The sequence below is a fragment of the Cajanus cajan genome, chromosome 6 (assembly GCF_000230855.2).
Source record: "Cajanus cajan strain Asha chromosome 6, NIPB_CcT2T_4, whole genome shotgun sequence".
NCBI classification, from domain to species: domain Eukaryota; kingdom Viridiplantae; phylum Streptophyta; class Magnoliopsida; order Fabales; family Fabaceae; genus Cajanus; species Cajanus cajan.
The window spans coordinates 9,609,323-9,628,844 of record NC_138522.1 but is presented as its reverse complement, the minus strand read 5'-3'; the positions used below and the strand labels follow the sequence as shown (position 1 = coordinate 9,628,844).

General features: G+C 35.3%; 2 protein-coding genes across 2 annotated transcripts; both read right to left on the bottom strand.

Moving 5' to 3' along the window:
* Nucleotides 1–491: 491 nt before the first annotated feature.
* Nucleotides 492–5,818, bottom strand: LOC109812448 (DNAJ heat shock family protein). Its single transcript, XM_020376417.3, has 2 exons — nt 4,862–5,818; nt 492–1,328 (listed from the first exon to the last, which is right to left on the bottom strand). Exons 1-2 carry the CDS (start codon nt 5,422–5,424, stop codon nt 884–886), a joined length of 1,008 nt encoding a protein of 335 aa, XP_020232006.1. The 5' UTR covers nt 5,425–5,818; the 3' UTR covers nt 492–883.
* An 8,453-nt stretch (nt 5,819–14,271) lies between these two features.
* LOC109812441 (calcium-dependent protein kinase 10) lies at nt 14,272–18,980 on the bottom strand. The gene is made up of 7 exons (XM_020376404.3): nt 18,131–18,980; nt 17,780–17,923; nt 17,518–17,670; nt 16,066–16,181; nt 15,790–15,957; nt 15,083–15,313; nt 14,272–14,835 (listed from the first exon to the last, which is right to left on the bottom strand). Exons 1-7 carry the CDS (start codon nt 18,777–18,779, stop codon nt 14,662–14,664), a joined length of 1,635 nt encoding a protein of 544 aa, XP_020231993.1. The 5' UTR covers nt 18,780–18,980; the 3' UTR covers nt 14,272–14,661.
* Nucleotides 18,981–19,522: the final 542 nt, after the last annotated feature.

Below are 19,522 nucleotides of genomic sequence, written 5' to 3'. Positions count from 1 at the left end.
ACGTTCTATTGAACTGAACAATGTATTTTATCGGGGACCAAATGGCTCTTCAATTTTCGCAATATATTAACCTAAGCAAGAGTATCAATACCATTACCATGCTTTCTCTTGTTCATACAAGACTTAATTTAAACCCCCTGCTTTGAATAATAGAGAAATTGAAAGTACAATGGAGCCACACTTATTCCTTTGCGCCAATCATTCACCCACGAAGCACAATCACAAGTATGGATTATCTAGCTTGGAAAAGAAATATAAATACACTTTGCTACGATATTTCAGGTGGAGATCATACATAAAGTGTTCCTACATGTTCACGATATGTAACGTACGGGAACTTGAGAGAATGCATTTTTAAAGTACACGCACAACATTTGATCAACGAAGAAAAATCGAAAGATAAATTTGCCGATTATACATCGTTTTTATGGCAGAATATATGAGCATAGACCACGATTCCGTGTTGTACTTCCAATTTTAAAAGAACAGAATGTCAATAAAGGAACCTTCAATAAATAAACAATCAATATATACAATTTTCATGGTATGAGCAACACTCATTGTGATCCTATCAAGACTAGTAATCTGCAAGAGTTTAATAAAAAGGCAAAACAAGTTGATGCAAACAGGTGGAAGCCAGGTTGAATTTACCTACCTATTTGTTTCACTAAGATTAACGCTTCCACTCATTTCCAAACAGTCGTTTATGTTTCCTAACCTGCAAAAAAGTCCAAATGTCTAGTTATGGGCCCATCGTATGTTAGCCCTTTATACTCAGTTCAACCCGTGGAGTATTCCTGTAATTCACATGCATCAACAGAATGCACATGATATATATACAATGTGCATTCACCGGTGACACAAAACACCAAACTCAAAATATTTATGAGATTCCACCTAAAACTCTCCTCAGATCAGACTTCTGCTCTGCAGTTAGCCTTGAAGGATACTTGACGTCAAGCTTGATTCTCAAATTCCCCTTCCTCCCAGGCTCTTTCGATATTGGCATTCCTTCATTAGAGACAACAACCTCAGCACCTGGTTTGACAATATCTGTCAACGGGATCATGAGACTCCTTCCATCCAAGGTGATGAGATCCAACGTTTTACCTGTAAGGGCCTCAAGAAGGGTTATCTCCTGATTGATCACCAAATCATTGCCATCCCTTCTATAAAGAGCATGTGGTTTCTCATCTACCACAAAAATAAGATCTGCTGGGATGACACCAGGCTCCTGGTTACCCTTCTCTGGGAAGGTAATCTTTGTTCCTTTCTTCCAGCCAGGTTTTATCTCAATAGTCAAAATCTCCTCCACATTCCGAGATTTGCTGAAATGGAATTGCATGTGTCAACAAACACAAATATCCACTTCTCATGCGTAAAAGAACCAAAGCATAATATTTCCTAATGCTGTCAGTATAAACAAGGCAATTTTTTTCCTGTTTCAACTAACTAATAGGTATCATATTGCAATTTTCGAAATACTCTGCAACTTTCATATTTGAATTTTAGAAGACCTGTGGCTAGATCGATAAATCAGGGTACTGGAGACGCCTACTGTTGAAAAACTATAATAGGCTAATCAAATCATCACCTACAACCATAAGAAAAGGAAAAAAGAAAAGAAGCTAGCTTAATTACACTTTAGTCCCTTTAGTTTCAGCTGAGTTTGACTTTGGCGCTCAAGTTTAAACTGCAATAATGTACCCCATAGTTTCAAATTGATGCAAACAAGTTTCATAACAAAATAAATTGGCACCTTTTTATCATGGTCAAGAAATAAGCTGACTTTAAAGTGTTAACATATAAAGTATAGCCCAAACTGTGACAGATACAATTAGCATTTCTAGTAGTTAAACTTTCAAGAATATGTTGTACACTTGTACTTGATTAAATAGCCGATTTGTAATGTAATGAGAAATAAATAGTTGATTCGTCTTGTATATCAATTATCTTATCAAACTTGAAAATTCATAACCATATAAAAATTTGTTATTATTTAACTCAAAGTATCTTAACCTATACAAATCCTGTAGCTTTCAAAATTTGCCAAGACTCAGGCAGTATTGAACATGATACACAAAGGTTAAATGATACCTTGAGTGGCATAAAAAAGGAAGCAGTCTAATACACGAGGATCCCATTAATGTGAAGTTAGGGGAGGGTTACATGTATATGCAATCTTGCACTAGAGGGCAAATAGATAGGCTGTTCGTGTGACTAAAACTTGTTGAGCCATGACACACCATCTACCTCTCATTGGGCACATTTTTAATCGTTTTTTGGTTACAAAATCTAAATCACTACTTGAAATTAACACGGATATCATATTCTTGGTCCATGCAATGTAAACCTTATATTGCATCTATATCTTTGTGATTAACTCCAATGCAAATGCACTAAAACAGATTTATTTAGCAAGCTGACTTATTATGAAAAAGGTTTCCATGTCAACCAAACCAAGTTAAATTCCATGATGACTAAAAAACGCACAACATAGTTTCAAGTCATTTCAAATAGGTAAGAAAAACATATGCAGAAGCAGGCATCAATTTAATCACTTCATATTTATTGAAATGAATATACTTTAGTTAAAATTTTACTTGATATTCTGGCTCCCATATTTTAATGATTAAGCAGAAATCTCCTGGTTTACATTTATTCACTTATGAATTATGAACCAATATATTATATGGTATAAGAAAGTCATCAACTAAATACTAACTTACCAGGGTGTTTGGTTTGATTTTGGTTTTCATTTTCAATTCACATGTTTTCATAAATAATTACAATTTAACATTGTATTCATCTTTCTTCTTGCTTACAAAATTTTGGGAATGAAATGGTAAAAGTAAACATTTTTTTTTATTTTCCCCATTTCCTTCACAAAATTTTGAAAACATAAAGCACAATAGATACATGATGACATTTTCGTAATTATTAAGGGATATCAACTTCAAATAAAGATAGAGGACATACCAAACAGCCTTCTTAATTGTCTTACTTTCATGTTAACATTCATCTGATTGTTTTAAAATATCAGTGACATTCTCAAGCAGCAGATGAGACCAAAAATCATAATTGATGGCAAATTTAAAATCTGTCCCTTGATTATGTTCAGAGTTAATCTTTAAATCAAATGAACTGTGTACATAAACCATTAGATTCCATACCTTCACGGGTGTGCCCTTATGAATTGTTTAACAAGGATAGGCAAATAAAAAACAGGGTGGTGAAAAAAGAGGGTGATGAAATTATTTTTTTGAAATCTTAGCGTGGAAGCCTAAAGTTCATTATATAAGTGAACACTATGGCAACGGGTTTTGATCAAGACAACTGCAAGTAATACCAAGTATTTGTCTCTCAATCAAAACACTGACCAAATGCTAAGGCAGTCCTGATAGCAGATAATCTTAACATAATTAAGCACTATAATAAGTAGGTCCAGACTGTCCAGCTGAAGTGCAAAGTGTGCATGGCTGGCACTCATTACCTGCCACTTACTGACAAGCATAAGATGCATATCTTACTGCATTCCCTTTCACGATAATTTATCATGTCCATAATGTCAAGCATAAAAAATGAATACTCACAGGATTCCAAGATGTGAGTGAAAACAACTTTCTGTGATATGTTATACCTAACACTTAGAAAGACATCTTTTTATCCATTAATAAACTAGAAACATATTAAGAGACAATCATGAAATTATTTTATGTTGTCAAAGAAATCGCCCATGAAAAATTTCTGCTTACTGGTAAAATTTGCTCTTCCAAGACTGACATTGTATAGATTCTAATAGAAACTAGGTATATCTTATTAGAAAGAACAAGAGATTTATCCCCTCAATACAGAGCTTAACTTGTGGAACTTCGACGGTCTACACCTCCCAATGCCCAAATACCACAAACTCTCGCAGATGACAAGATCAAATCCCTCTCACCCCTCTTCCAATTTATACACAGCAACTGGTCTGCTAACAAAAGCCATTCCTCAACGGGCCTAATCAGTTGCAGGCCCATTAGCATAACCACTAGTATTTCTTAAACTAGCTAACAAATATATTGTGGCATTCATACTTATGTTATGCACAATCCCCCATATCAAATCTGACATCATCCCCTCAAAGCCACGAAGCTCACTTCAGCCCTTAGTTTCAGGGTAAATCAATAAACCCTGCCATATCTTCCCACTCAAATATAAAACGATAAATGACCCAAGCATAGACAGGTGATATTACAGCCTCTTTGGAAACCATTTCAAACACAATGTGACGTGATTTTTAAGGAGCAATCATCTTTAGCTTCTATATATCAATCCTACAAACTGACGTGAAAAAAAATTAAAGAATACGTACGTTCAAAACGTATTTCCAGACACACTACATGAGAAAACAGTGAATATTGTCAAAAGTAAAAGGAAGGAAACAAAAACATGAAGTCATATTCCCTAGACAGTCAAAGATGTGGACTTCATAAACAACCAAACATAAAAGTTTTTCAGCAACCACTACAGTTAAGTCTATTCAGTCAAAAGGTACACGAGGCCAAGTCTAGTCGGTAAACGCTAACCTAAAGGCCTGTGACTTCAATGTCATAAAACAGAATTTGAAATTTTAAACCACAACTCCAGAACTTACAGCTAAGGCAAACCCAAGTGGTTGAGTGGGTAAAAACTAAAAAATGTGCACTTAAAAAGCACGCTAAAACCGATTCAACTATTCAATGTACTTCATTTTCGGTTGAAAATTAGTTTCACCGAAACGCATCCCTGGACTATTAATTAACCAAGTACCAACCATTGAACACACAATAAGCGAAACATTAGGTTAAATTAGGTCAAAGATTAGAGTCAGATTTACCCAAAAGCATCGAAGACGTTCCTGGAGATCTTCATCTTCTTCTTGACGCCTTTGTAGAGCTCCTCCAAGCTGCACGGGAGCGTATTCTCCACCGCGGCGGCCTTCCTGGCGCCGCCGCCGCCAAACGCGTTGGAGGTCCGGAAGAAGGCGTCGCGGCGGGAGGAGGCGGAGGCGGAGGCGGAGGCGGCGGCGTCGTCGGGGCCGAAAAACTCGGCGTAGATGTCGTCAGCGTCGCGCGGGTTGAAGCGGAAGGACGGCGGGGGGTTGTGGCGGTGGTGGTGGAAGGCGCGGGAGGAGGAGGAGGAGGAGGAGTGCGGCGGCGGCGGGACCTGGCCGGACTTGAGCGCCTCCTCGCCGTAGAGATCGTAGATCTGGCGCTTCTGAGGGTCGCTGAGGACGTCGTAGGCTTCGGAGATTCGTTTGAATTTGGCCTCGGCTTCGGTCTTGTTGTCGGGGTTCTTGTCAGGGTGCCATATGCGAGCCAGCCTCTTGTAAGCCTTCTTCAAATCGTCGTCGCTGGCGTTGCGATTCACTTTCAGTATGTTGTAGTAATCCATGCCCATAACGGTGTCGTTTCGCGCCTCCGGTGTGGCGGCGGAGGATAACCGTTGCAAGTTGGAAGTGACGGTTAGGATTCGGAGATTGGAGCAGGAAAATAAAAATGAATTATGAATTATGAATTATGAAATTGTAATCATGTGCGGGTCCCGTGCAATTATGACCTAGCGGGATTAGTTTGGGTTGGGGCACTTGAATTATTTAATTTAATGGAACGTGCAGTGCAGAATGAGAATGCGCATTGACAACATTGCTGAAGGAAGCAACTACTCTCTGCGTTCCTTTCGTGGAAGGGAGAAAGGTGTTTTTGGGAGAAACTCATCCTCTTTCTAACCTAAATCAATTGAATCAATTCGTAATCTCCTTTTTTCACGCGGGATACCATTTCGTCCGAGAAGTTTCTTATCTTTTTATTAATTAATAAATTTGATTCTGCTCTATTCAATTCTTTTATTTCTCATCGGTTTTTTAATTTATATATATATTCTCCCTCAATCCCTCCATTACTTTTTTTTTTCGTACTCACTTGCTTGATTAATTATATTTAGGTTCAACTTTATTTTTTTCATCTGTAATTTTAATTTTTTAATCTTAAAATAAAGATATTTAATTTTTTAATTATAAAAATATAAAGTTCTAGTCTCTTAAATTTGTAATAGGTTAGTTTTCTAGCTGTTAAATGGAGAATACTTTTTTAAGAAAAATAAAGTTTGATTTTGATTATATTTGTTAAAAGATATTCCCTTCATTTTTTTTATAGTCATTTTCACACTATTTTTTTTTCATTGTTACTTTTTTAAAATTGATAACTTATAAATTTTTTTATTTTTATCTTTGATAATTAATGCGTGTTTACTGAACAATGTGTTTATTCATTTCTAATATATTTATTTCTTCTCTAACCACCTAAAAGGTATATAAAAAGAATAAGTAATAAATACTTTGAAAAACTAAAATATCAATAATTTTCTTAATTCTTGTGCATAAACCTTAAATATCAAACAAAAAAAATGGAAAGAGTATCTCAATTGATATTGACAAAATATATGATATGACAATAGACTTCAAATTAAATTATTATATTTAAAGAAATTTAAATTTTTTATCTATAAATAATTTTACACTACTTACAAATATGTGGATCAGTTGGCACAAATACTTAACTAGTAGTGGTGAAAAGAGAATTTTTTTTATCAAAAATTATCTTTATATTATCAATTTGTACCGGCTAATCTATAAGGTTAGACAATATAATCAACTAATTTATAAGGTTGGACAATATAATCAACCAACTTATAAGGTTGGACAATATAACCCTAACCTAACAAATCAAATATGAATATTATTAGTCAATCTTATAAGTTAACAAAATGATCTCAGATAAATTAACTTAGTTATTTTTGACAAACCCAATAGATAAACACTATATTAGTCAACCTATAAGGTTGGACTTACCAACTTATAAGATTGGAATCGGCAACCTATAACAATAAAATTATCAATTGGTATATTAGGTCAGTCAACCTATAAAGTCATATTAGTCAATTTATAAGATGAAAGGGAGTGATCAGCCAATCTATGAAATAAAATAGACTAATTTTAGCCAATATAAAGGCACGTACGAAATCATATAGAAAGCGGTCATCAAGAAACAGTTACCAAAATACAAGATACTTTTATATACATTAGATTAAGATATCCACGAACTAACTTGATTGTCAAAGTCCTTTTTGCAAGTACTCTTCCCTCATTGCCAACAACTTAGAAGTAGAGATTGGAGACAAGATCAGACATGAAACCTATACGTAAAGAGATTAGGAAGTTTGGTATCCAAAATTATCCAATTTTAGTTAGAACATAATCTATTAAAAACTATTATTAATATAATTATTAAATTATTATAAAAATGTCATATATATATATATATGACTATTTATAATTATATTATAATACAAAATTCCTTTGCACTATGACTATTATCAAGGACAAATCTTTATGAAACTCGGTGGGGGCGCACTTATTCCTCTACCATTTTACGCATACATACTATTTATCCAAATAAATAATATATTTTTTTAAAAAAAGTTATATTCTAATTAAATAAGCATATATGTTTAAATTATCGTATGTATAAAATTTAAATTCAGAAGAGATGTCTATTTATTTGATGTCTGTCAAATTTTTGAAAGAAATTAGTTCTCGTATGTGACGAAAAATATTCCTTGATAACGAATCAATTTTTAAAATTTTTAATTATATATATATATATATATATATATATATATATTAATGCTCACATATATAATATAATATATTAAAAAATCAATTTTTGATAAAATAAAATTTGCAACATGTATATTTATCTTTTGTGCTTTTTATTTATTGTATACGTTGATTAAAATAAAATAAAATAATAAAGATTGTAAGATTTATGTTTTATTTAGAATTCTTATTATAAAATATGTTTTTAATAAAGTATCATCTAAAAATTTATATTAGATATTAAAAACATGTTTGTATCATAAATAAATTAAACTTGATTTTTATAAAATTTAACATATTTATTTTTATGTTTTTATTGGTGTTAAATTATTAAAAAGTAGGCCTTTAAAATTGTAATTCTAACCAAACATTTAAAACATGTCTACAACAGATAAATAAATCATACTTAAAATATATATTTTCAACAAAAATTAAGTTTAGATCTACTAAATTATAACATAATCTAATTTAACATATTTTTTTTCACCCCTAATCATAATCATAAATATAAAAACTTATAATACATAATTATTATATATATTTATACTTTTAAGAGTTATATATAAAAATTTTAATACTATAAATATAAAAATAAATATTAATCTTATTGTACCAGTTAGCACCCCGTTGACTCGGTCAAAACCCGAAAACGACAAAACCAACCACACCCCTTCGTCCAGAGGCAACATTGGGAACTCCCGAACACCATCTCGGCCATGGACCAGGCCGAACACCATCTCGGCCATGGACCAAGCCGAACACCATCTCGGCCATGGAGCAGGCCGAACACCATCTCGGCCATGGAGCAGGCCGAACACCATCTCAGCCATGGACCAGGCCGAACATCATCTCGGCTGTGGTCTAGGCCGAATACCTTCTCGGTCAGGAGCTAGGCCGAACACCATCTCGGCCATGAGCTAGGCCGAACACCATCTCGGCCTCGGGTCAGGCCGAATACCTCATCAGCCTTAAGCTTGACTGAAGTAAACTCACTCGAACCATGTGGCAAATTAGATGCTCATTATACAATGGTTATCCTGCATGATTAAGAAAGATTAAGGTTAATCTCACTGTTACCCATTCCCAAGACAGAAGGTCCCCCTGGACCCACACACGTCGCTATAAATACACAGGTGATGGGACTTAAATGAGGTATGACTTTATTCCACCTAACAGCATTAATTGCTCCATACCGAATACTTACTTGATCGTCGGAGTGCCTTTGCAGGTACCCTCCCCATCTCTAAAAGACGGTGTTCGGTCAGATAGGAGACTTGGAAGGCTAAGAAGGAAGGATTGCAGAAGGAGTGTTTCTTTGCAGGAACATTTTGGCGCCCACCGTGGGGCCGAAACCAAAACGGTACTCGACCCCGAAGCAGGATGGTAACCACTAGGAGTCACCAGGAGAACGTAACAGAATACCCATTCGGGATGCCGCAGGACATTCCCCGGCGGCAAGTTAACCAGAACGAGGATGGAATGGAAGAATCGTACGTGGATCGGTCTCAGCAACCTAATCCCTCATCGGCTCTCGAACAGCTAAAGGCCGAAATGATGGAACTTAGGAGGCTCCGAGAAAAAGACGCACACGAGCTGTCCGCGTTAAGAAGAGAGAATGCCGAACTAAGAAGCGATAACAGGACGTGGCAGCCTACGCACGATGGACAAAATCAATCAACCCGGGATCATGGCGAATCCTCAGGATGGTACAAGGAGGTTAATACCCCCCGGCCATCGGGTGTGCCGACCACCACAACGCAAGATCAACAAAGGAGACAGGGAAAGACACCGTTTACACCCGACATTGCCGGGGCTCGTTTACCCGACAATTGGAAAAACTTGACCCTGGAGAAGTATGATGAAACCGCCGATCCAGAAGAACACCTCGATGCGTTCGTTACGCAGATCGGATTGTACACTGATGACGACGCGATCCTGAGCAAAGTCTTCCCTACTTCCTTGAAAGGTCCGGCGCTTAATTGGTTCACGAGACTCCCTCCCGGATCTATAGACTCATTTGCAACTCTATCTTCCCGTTTCGTGATACAGTTCGCCACGAGCCGGCCACATCAGCTCACATCTATAGCATTGGTCAACATTCGCCAAGAGAGGAAGGAACCTTTAAGGACCTTCATGGAGAGGTTCGGACGGATGACCCTATCTATCCGCAATTTGGACCCGGCTGTGGCCATGCATCACCTAACCACATCGCTACGACCCAGGCCATTTGTTAATAGCCTGTGCAAAAAGCCACCTCAGGACCTTGATGACTTACGGCAGAGAGCCACGAAGTATATGCAAATGGAGGAATTGGCAGAATTTCGAAGTCAAAACCGACCCGACCTGTTCCTCGCTAAAAGAGAAAGTGACAAGGAGTCAATCAGACCCCGCCACCGCGACTCAACGGACCGCGACAAAGGCAGCAGAGGGCCAAGGTACATACAGTACACGCCACTCAACGCCAGCAGAACCAAGGTACTAGAACAAGCGTTAACCACTGAAGTATTGGCCGTTCCAAGACGAGCAATGACCCCTCCTCGAGCTGATAAAACAAAGGCATGCCAATTTCATCGGAATAGGGGGCACACAACCGAAGAGTGCTCCGCTCTCCGGGATCGCATCGAAGATCTTGTAAAGGCTGGCCACCTACAAAACTTCGTCCGATCGACCGACAACAAGAGGGGCGAATATCGCCCTGCCAAAGAATACCAGCGGAGCCACCGAGATCGGGTACCTCCACGGAACCGATCCCGTGAACGCAGCAGATCCCGTGATAGGAATGACCCGCGAGACCACAATCACCCTAGGCGGGTCATAAACACAATTGCCGGAGGCTTCGCAGGGGGTGGAAGCTCGTCCTCGGCCCGGAAGAGGCACTTGAGGGCCATCAAGTCGATCAATGCGATAGGACGAGCCTCGCCCATTCGTATGCCCCCCATAACCTTCACCGATCGAGATTTCAAGGGCATCGACCCTGTACAAGACGACCCGATGGTCATCAGCGTCGAGATCAACAATTGTATAGTAAGAAAGACGTTAGTTGATCAGGGGAGTTCAGCCGACATCTTGTACTGGAAGACTTTCGAACAGTTAGGAATACCGGAACAGGAGTTGACACCTTATGACGAGCCGTTGGTAGGTTTCTCGGGTGAACGAGTGGATACCCGAGGAACCATAGACCTATACACGTATTTCGGAGAGGACCAGCGCAGGCGGATTAAGGTCCGATATGTGGTGGTGCATGCCAACAACTTAGAAGTAGAGATTGGAGACAAGATCAGACATGAAACCTATACGTAAAGAGATTAGGAAGTTTGGTATCCAAAATTATCCAATTTTAGTTAGAACATAATCTATTAAAAACTATTATTAATATAATTATTAAATTATTATAAAAATGTCATATATATATATATATGACTATTTATAATTATATTATAATACAAAATTCCTTTGCACTATGACTATTATCAAGGACAAATCTTTATGAAACTCGGTGGGGGCGCACTTATTCCTCTACCATTTTACGCATACATACTGTTTATCCAAATAAATAATATATTTTTTTAAAAAAAGTTATATTCTAATTAAATAAGCACATATGTTTAAATTATCGTATGTATAAAATTTAAATTCAGAAGAGATGTCCATTTATTTGATGTCTGTCAAATTTTTGAAAGAAATTAGTTCTCGTATGTGACGAAAAATATTCCTTGATAACGAATCAATTTTTAAAAATTTTAATTTATATATATATATATATATATATTAATGCTCACATATATAATATAATATATTAAAAAATCAATTTTTGATAAAATAAAATTTGCAACATGTATATTTATCTTTTGTGCTTTTTATTTATTGTATACGTTGATTAAAATAAAATAAAATAATAAAGATTGTAAGATTTATGTTTTATTTAGAATTCTTATTATAAAATATGTTTTTAATAAAGTATCATCTAAAAATTTATATTAGATATTAAAAACATGTTTGTATCATAAATAAATTAAACTTGATTTTTATAAAATTTAACATATTTATTTTTATGTTTTTATTGGTGTTAAATTATTAAAAAGTAGGCCTTTAAAATTGTAATTCTAACCAAACATTTAAAATATGTCTACAACAGATAAATAAATCATACTTAAAATATATATTTTCAACAAAAATTAAGTTTAGATCTACTAAATTATAACATAACCTAATTTAACATATATTTTTTCACCCCTAATCATAATCATAAATATAAAAACTTATAATACATAATTATTATATATATTTATACTTTTAAGAGTTATATATAAAATTTTTAATACTATAAAATATAAAAATAAATATTAATCTTATCATCTAAAATTTCTAGATTCTTCGGTGACTATGGTTAGTGTAAAGTGTGAAAACAAAAGCATGCAATGTGTGGAAGAAACATGTAGGAAAATTGTTTAGCTCCTTCGCCAAAAAGTTATGTTTGGCTCCGAGAAGTTTACAAAAAGAAAGAAAGAAAAAAAAAACACGATTTAAACGCTTAAAAGTTACTCCGTTATGAAGAGCGGTGTGATACCTTATCATGAATACTACGCTATTATTATCTTTCTTCTTGCTTAGCTTACTTGGTAAGATGAGAGAAAATAACGTTAAAAAAGTGTAAATTCTATATTCGATCTTTCAAAGATTTCTACTAATTTCGATTTAGTTGTCAACAATTCATTAGTATTGATTAGTATTCGAACGATGGTTGTTAAGTCATCATTTGACATTAATTTAATTTAATTTTAATATATAGTATCTTCTAATTCTTGTGAACTTTTATAGATATAATTTTCAAGAATTTAATTTGAGTAATATTTTAAAAACTAAATTAATATTTTAGAATCTTCTTCTGAAAAATAGTTTACTCAATAAAATATAAATAAATGAGTCCAAGTTATAATTAATGTGGAGTATGTTTGTTTCAACTTTAAAAGTTATCTCGTATACTTTTTAATATCTTTTAGAATTAAATTTACATTCTTGAAAATAGTTTTAAAAATTCACATTATTATTAAAAATTAATTTTGTAATTTATTTCCTATATATATAGAGATTCTTAGTTAGTTACTATACATAAAAATTTATTTAATTAATTTATACATATAATCATTACTAGTTTAATTCATGCAATCATGTATTGACAATTAACTAAGGTATTCTTAATTTTTTCTTTATACATGTAGTGCATTCTTAATTTAGTCTCTATTTATAAATATCATATTAAAAATAAGTTACATATATAAAGATCAAAATAAGATTGTATTACATGTATAAAAATTAAATTAAGATAGTTAATGGTGACATGATCAAATCAATAACATTTATATGTATAAAGACTAACTTTGAGAATTTAAGACACGTAGACTAAATTATATATTCAAACATTTATCTTATAACTAAAAAAATGTTTTTTTAAAAAAGAATATGAATGGTGTTAAAACAAAAAGGAGAGAATTATGAACGAACGGACCTTTGTGTAAATATAAAATTAACGTAGCAATGACATACCTTGAACCCAAGGTGAATTACCATGCTCGTTTCATCCTGCTTTAGTGCTTTTAGCCTGTATTCATTAGTATAGCTTATTTATAAATAAAAGAAAATGTTATGAGAAGTTATTAAAAATTAATTTTAAAATAAACTGAATCAAAGAATCCCTTGAAACCTTTTGTATAGGTATTCAAATGTCAGATAAATTGAACATACTATTAAAATTGTTGATGTTGTTCTTTAATATAATCCAAAAGCAAAGATTAAAATTGTTGATGATGTTCTTTTGTATAATCCAAAAGCAAATGCCATCACCCTAGCAAGAAGACGAGTTGGGCTTGGACTATTTATTCGTTCTTATTTTATTTTGGGTAAATTCCGTAAAACAACTGAGATGTAAACATTACAATTATTATCAAGAAAAATGAGTACTACGCAAACTCATATTTTGACTTCACAAAACATGTCATTGGAACTTTGAAGACAAATGTCAAACGTGAAATGCATAAGGATGGAAATTTTGTAATTGCAACACTTAAAATAGATTGACGTATATTTTCTTCCAAATAAATGACTGTGTTTACTTGAATTTTAGTTAAAAAGTTAAGTTAAACTTAACTTTTCAAATCAACTTTCCGATAAAAACAAAATACCCTTTCAGTTTTTACTTTAACTGAAGTTTGCATGTAATTTTCACTCAACGAAAAGAAGAAGAAAAAAAATTGTCAAACATATAAACACTACGTTCAAGACCAACTAACTGAGATTACAAATTTTATATTCAAACATAGCCTATATAGTGAGAGATTGCGTACACTTCACCCAAGTTTGATTTGCAATCTAGTATATGTGGATACAAACATATGACTCTATATACAATTTAGGGCTGCTTCAGATTATGCTAATAACTAAAGTACATTAACCAAATTTAATAACTGGGGACAAGGGATAATATCTAAACAAGGGTTGGGAGATTAAAAAAAAAATGAGGGCTTAAGATAGCTACACTTTTTCAGAAGTTCATATCCAATGAGACAAGTCCTAACTGGTTTTCTGCACACAAGTTAGAAAAATCACATTTACCAATGGAATTATCAAACACATACAACAGGACAATTACAAAGATATACAAAGAATATGTAACTTTTTCGGGTATGTAGCTATAGCATGTGCTCTCCACTTTTTGCTAAGCTATGAACCATCTTTAGTATGCAATTGAAATCCTCCAACACAAGCTTCAGGCATCTAACATGCAATCCAACTAAGAAACCTAAGCTAAGCAACTCCAACTCAAGGTCATTTGAACCTTCAAACACTAAAACTCAAACCTGCCCAAAACTTGGTTTCATGGAGAGATTCCGCAAGCGATATTTCAAGCACAAAAAGTGGTGCAAGAAAAATGAGTGTTCGAGTGAGAATGAGGTTACAGAAAGAAATTACTTTACAGTTTACATTCAAACCACCACAGCTTGACCAGTAATTCCATCATGAAGCTGAAGCGAGCCATCCTTCATCAAATTTAGGCTCAAACTCTTGAATCTCTCCCTTGAATATTGCCTAGATGCTTTTCTCCAATCGGTTCCAGTTTTCATCATGGCCACAAATTCCTCATAACTGATGCGACCATCCTGTGAAGTGAAAACAGAAAATTGAAAAACGTCAAAAAGACATGTTGAGAAGCAAGCAGGACGTGTATGTGAGATGGTAATGGGATGTAACATGAGAGACAGCAAATAGTTGTAATTTCCAGTGAAATTTCACACTTAGCAAAAATAACTACTCTGAACATCAATCATTATATAGTTGTGTAGTAACTCTCAGTAAGAATTTGCATAAAGAAAAACTAGAAATAAGTAACAAGCACGATAATCAAACCTTGTCAGTGTCAACTTCACGCATGATGTCATTCAATACATCAGCATCAGTTTCTCCTGACTCATCTGCTAATGCTTCCTGTAGCTCGCCTAACTCAATATATCCACTTCCATCTTTGTCAAAAAACTTGAATGCTTTGTGGAAATGCTCATCATTCTCCATTTTTTGCAAGTGAATTGTAACAGCTACAAACTCTCCATAGTCAAGTACACCATTTCCGTCAACATCAGCCTATGTAATTCAAAATAAAGGAAGCCATTATTCAATCACAAATTTTTGTTACAAATATACTTGACAAGTCCAAGATTAGGGTATGAATGACAATTCACTTTGTTTGCCTTTTAGATATGTGAATCTCGCTTCAAATAAAAGTAAGAGTGTTCCACCAGCTTTATACAAAAGTAGAAAGAAAAAAAAAACTGGCGCCATTTGCCTCTAGAAATGCCTAAATCAATCTCCACAAGAGAGACAAAAAAGGTGATGGAGTACATAGGAGAGAAAAAATTCCTAATTACAGCATAACTCTGCCCTACTTGTTATAAAAATGCATACTCTTATATAAAATATGAAGCAGATGTCCAGAAAAATGCTTCCAAAGAGCTCCATCGGATTGACTTGAATCATCATCACAGTAATTATAAAAGAATAATATTATTCAAAGTAATTCCACTATAAATGGTATAGAATCATAGAAGTTAGAAGTTTACCACTTCCATCAGCATCTTTATCTCTGGCTCAGCCAATTGTGAACCAACCTTCCTCAACCCAGCCTTCAGTTCCTCATAAGTTACTCTGCCATCTTTGTCAGTATCCATCAATGTAAACATATCTTTGATTATTTCTACCTCTTCAACAGATAAATGCTCTGCAATTACCTGTAGCATTCATTCAAAGAAACCTAAATCACTAACTTTTCAACTTACTATTTCAATCACACAAATATTTGAGTCAGCAATCAAGCATAAACCACATCAGATGCTAACCCGCAGAGCTCTCTTTTTGAATCTATTCATCACAGAAAACTGCCTAAGCCTTGACCTCACAATATCTCCTAATGGAACATTTGGAGCTTTCTTTGCATTTTGCAGCCAGGGATGTTCTGCAAACATAATTAAAGATGGTAAATATTACAAGACTTTCTTCATAAGATAGACCTGATGTAAAGTCCAGTCTCCTAACCCATGTCATAACATAAGGATGAAAAAATTTAACAATTCTTTTCCTTTATGAGAAGGGAGAAAAGGGTAAATGATCTGGGTGAGAATGAGAAATATTCGTTTAAAAACAATGAAAAAGTTACATGATATGCAAAGCTATTTCAACCTGTTGCAACATTTTTAATTTTGAAGACCACGTAATGAGATACCCTATTTAGATATCAAAACAAAACCTTCTAAGCACAAAATAGACCACGAAATACCACTGTGTTTATGAAAATAATGATAAGAATAAGAACAATAGTAATAATAACAAATGCCACTGTTCAACTTCAAACACGTGAAAACTTATACTGTCCCCCACCCCTATTTGCCTTGTTAAACATAATACATGAACAATGTCACATTTTAAACCCAGAAACAAATACAAAATGAATCCAACTTAGCATATGAAGGATAGTTGAATTCCATCTTGTGTAAAGTTAGAGCTTGCTAGCTAGCCTAAGAAGCAACAAATAGGAGCATCTATAAACCATAAATAAACGGCATGCCTGGTTGAGTTAGTGGGAAGTGGGTATGTGGAAAATATACGACTGGGTGAACATGATTTTCAACTAAAATTGGTGCTATGACCTTGAAAAATGAATATTTTAATTTCCACCTTCTCATATTATAGTCATACCAAGCAAGTGTGAAGCGGTTTTTTTTTTCCAAACTTCCCACCTACTCAACCAAGCAGACCCTAATCATAGCACACCTAACAATCTATCCTACACATTACCCACTAATCCCACCACAACGAACAAATTTCCTTAAGCACTATAATAGCTACCTATGCCGGAAGAGAGCCATGTATAACAAGAGATTTTAAGGGTTTTCACTTTTTTCTTATATCCCACCTTCATTTTACAGGGTTTCTGCTGACAAATTTCCCCACACACATTTTAAGTCCTATTAAACGATGTAAGAATCTGGCAGAGAAAAGGAAATTAACGTTTATGAGCCATCCTTATTGACACCAATACCAATGTTCAAAAGCTAAAGTAATACCTGTCAGTTCATTTATTGAAAGCCTACAAAACATACTGAAATAAGTGAAATATGAAACACACTTGTCATACTTCTGCACTAACCAAATTCCAATGAATATATTCTAGTGGTACAAGAGTGAAAAAACAACTAAAACAACAACAAAAATTCCATTACAAAATCCAACATGTTGCCACCCAGTGAGTAGACACTAGTACACTAGACTGCACAGTACAGTGAATGACTTACCAAGCACCTGTTCAGCCGTCAAGCGCTTTTTAGGATCCGGCTCCAACATTCCCTTCACAAGATTCTTAGCACTCTCCGATATTTGCGGCCAAGGTTCCCTCTTGAAGTCAATCACACCCCTCAAGATCGCCAACGCCACACCTTGTTCGGTCTCTACCACATCCAAAAAACACACATAAACCAAAACCCCACTTCAAATCAAATCAAACACACCCCAAACAAAAACCACAAACCCACTCACACAAATAAAAACAACACCCACCTGCCCAAAACGGAGGAACCCCACACAGCAAAATATAAAGAATCACTCCAGCACTCCACACATCAACTTCTGGTCCATAATTCCGCTTCAAAACCTCCGGAGCCATATAGTAAGGACTCCCAACAATCTCCGAAAATTTTTCCCCTAAAATAAAATAAAACAAATTAAACTAGCCCCAAAAATCAAGGACTAATTTGCCCTAGCGCCTCGTAAAGTGTAGATATTATTTTAATACCACGAAAATCATTCATGGAGCATCACGTGTTCTTCTTGGAGCATCACTCGAGTCTAGACTAACAAGTTCTGTTTGGTTTGCTTTGACCTAATTGGAACAAAAGAAAAACACAGTACCTGGCTTGAAGAAGACGGAGAGACCAAAATCAATGGCCTTGAGAGGTGAATTCTCTTTCTTATTGGCGAACAGAAAGTTCTCCGGCTTGAGGTCCCTATGCATGACGCCATTGGTGTGGCACATCCTAACGACCTCGGCGATGGTGCGCGCCACTCCGGCGGCGGCGCGCTCGCTGTAGTGTCCCCTGGCGACAATCCGGTCGAAAAGCTCGCCGCCCTCGCAGAGCTCCATGACGAGGTGCACGTTCTCGTTGTCCTCGTAGGTCGCCTTGAGCTTGACGACGTTGGGGTGCTCCGGCAGGGTGGACATGATGGCCACCTCGCGGCGCACGTCCTCCACGTCGACGGCGGTCCTCAGCTTCCGCTTGGAGATGGACTTGCACGCCAGCGCCTCCTTCGTCTCCCGGTCCGTGCACAGGTACGTTATGCCGAACTCGCCCCGGCCCAATTCCCGGCCCAATATGTACTTGTCGCTTATGCGGCTCCGGTGGCTCATTGGAATCACGTCCTTCAAAACGCGGATCGGAGCCGCCGAGGACCGACCCGCTTCTTCCGAAAACGGGTTCGGTTTTTTCGGGTTCGGGTTCGGCTTCTTGTCCCTCTTGCTCTCCACCACGTCAGATTTCACGCACGTGTTGCAGTTCCCCATGCTCGGCTTTTTTAGTTTCTCACGGTGCCGCCGGTGGGTTCTCCGGCGGAGAAAAAAGAGAGAAAAAAAAAAAAGAATACAGAGAGAGAGAGAGAAGAGTTCAGTGCAGAAAAGAAAAAGAAAAAGAAAAACGCCCTTTGGAATTAAGTAATAATAAATTTGCAATTAATAATACTTATCAATTTTGTAGTATCTTACTAATTTCTTTTCTAGAGAGAATATCCTCAAGTTCAAGGTAGCTGTTGTGTTCGGTGCTCATGCTTAAAGTAATAGCGTTATACTTGCCATGTGTATTTCAATAATATAATAATTCTAAATACCCTTTTTTTAATATTTATTTTGCTGAATCTCATTAAATTCCTACACGAATATATAGATAGATTTTTGGTAAATCAGTTACGCACTTTTATTGCGTGACTATTTTTTTTACTATAAAGTAATATATAGATAGAATTGACATTTTGTGAAGTGGAAAAGTTTTGGATTTTTTTCAATTAAAAATTATTTTAGTGTAATAAAGTAATGTGAATTAAGTATTTATATTTTTTTTTTTTATGGACATGGATTTCGGTGGTAAACTGGGGTTATAATGTTTTTATTAGATTATTATTAAAGTGGTGAAGAGGTAGTCGAATTCAACACCAACCCCTCATCGCTTGGATAATTGCGTGAGTCTTTGACATTTGGATATTTATTTTAATTCAATTTAAAAGAAAATATATTTTGAAAAAATAAATAAATTA

Coding starts and splice junctions, on each gene's coding strand:
- LOC109812448 (XM_020376417.3), bottom strand. CDS start 5,424: ATGGGCATGGATTACTACAACATACTGAAAGTGAATCGCAACGCCAGC. Junction 1,329..4,861: donor AACGTCTTCGATGCTTTTGG/GTAAATCTGACT, acceptor ATTCCATTTCAG/CAAATCTCGGAATGTGGAGG.
- LOC109812441 (XM_020376404.3), bottom strand. CDS start 18,779: ATGGGGAACTGCAACACGTGCGTGAAATCTGACGTGGTGGAGAGCAAG. Junction 17,671..17,779: donor GGTTCCTCCGTTTTGGGCAG/GTGGGTGTTGTT, acceptor TGGATGTGGTAG/AGACCGAACAAGGTGTGGCG. Junction 16,182..17,517: donor GACGGCTGAACAGGTGCTTG/GTAAGTCATTCA, acceptor TTATGTTTGCAG/AACATCCCTGGCTGCAAAAT.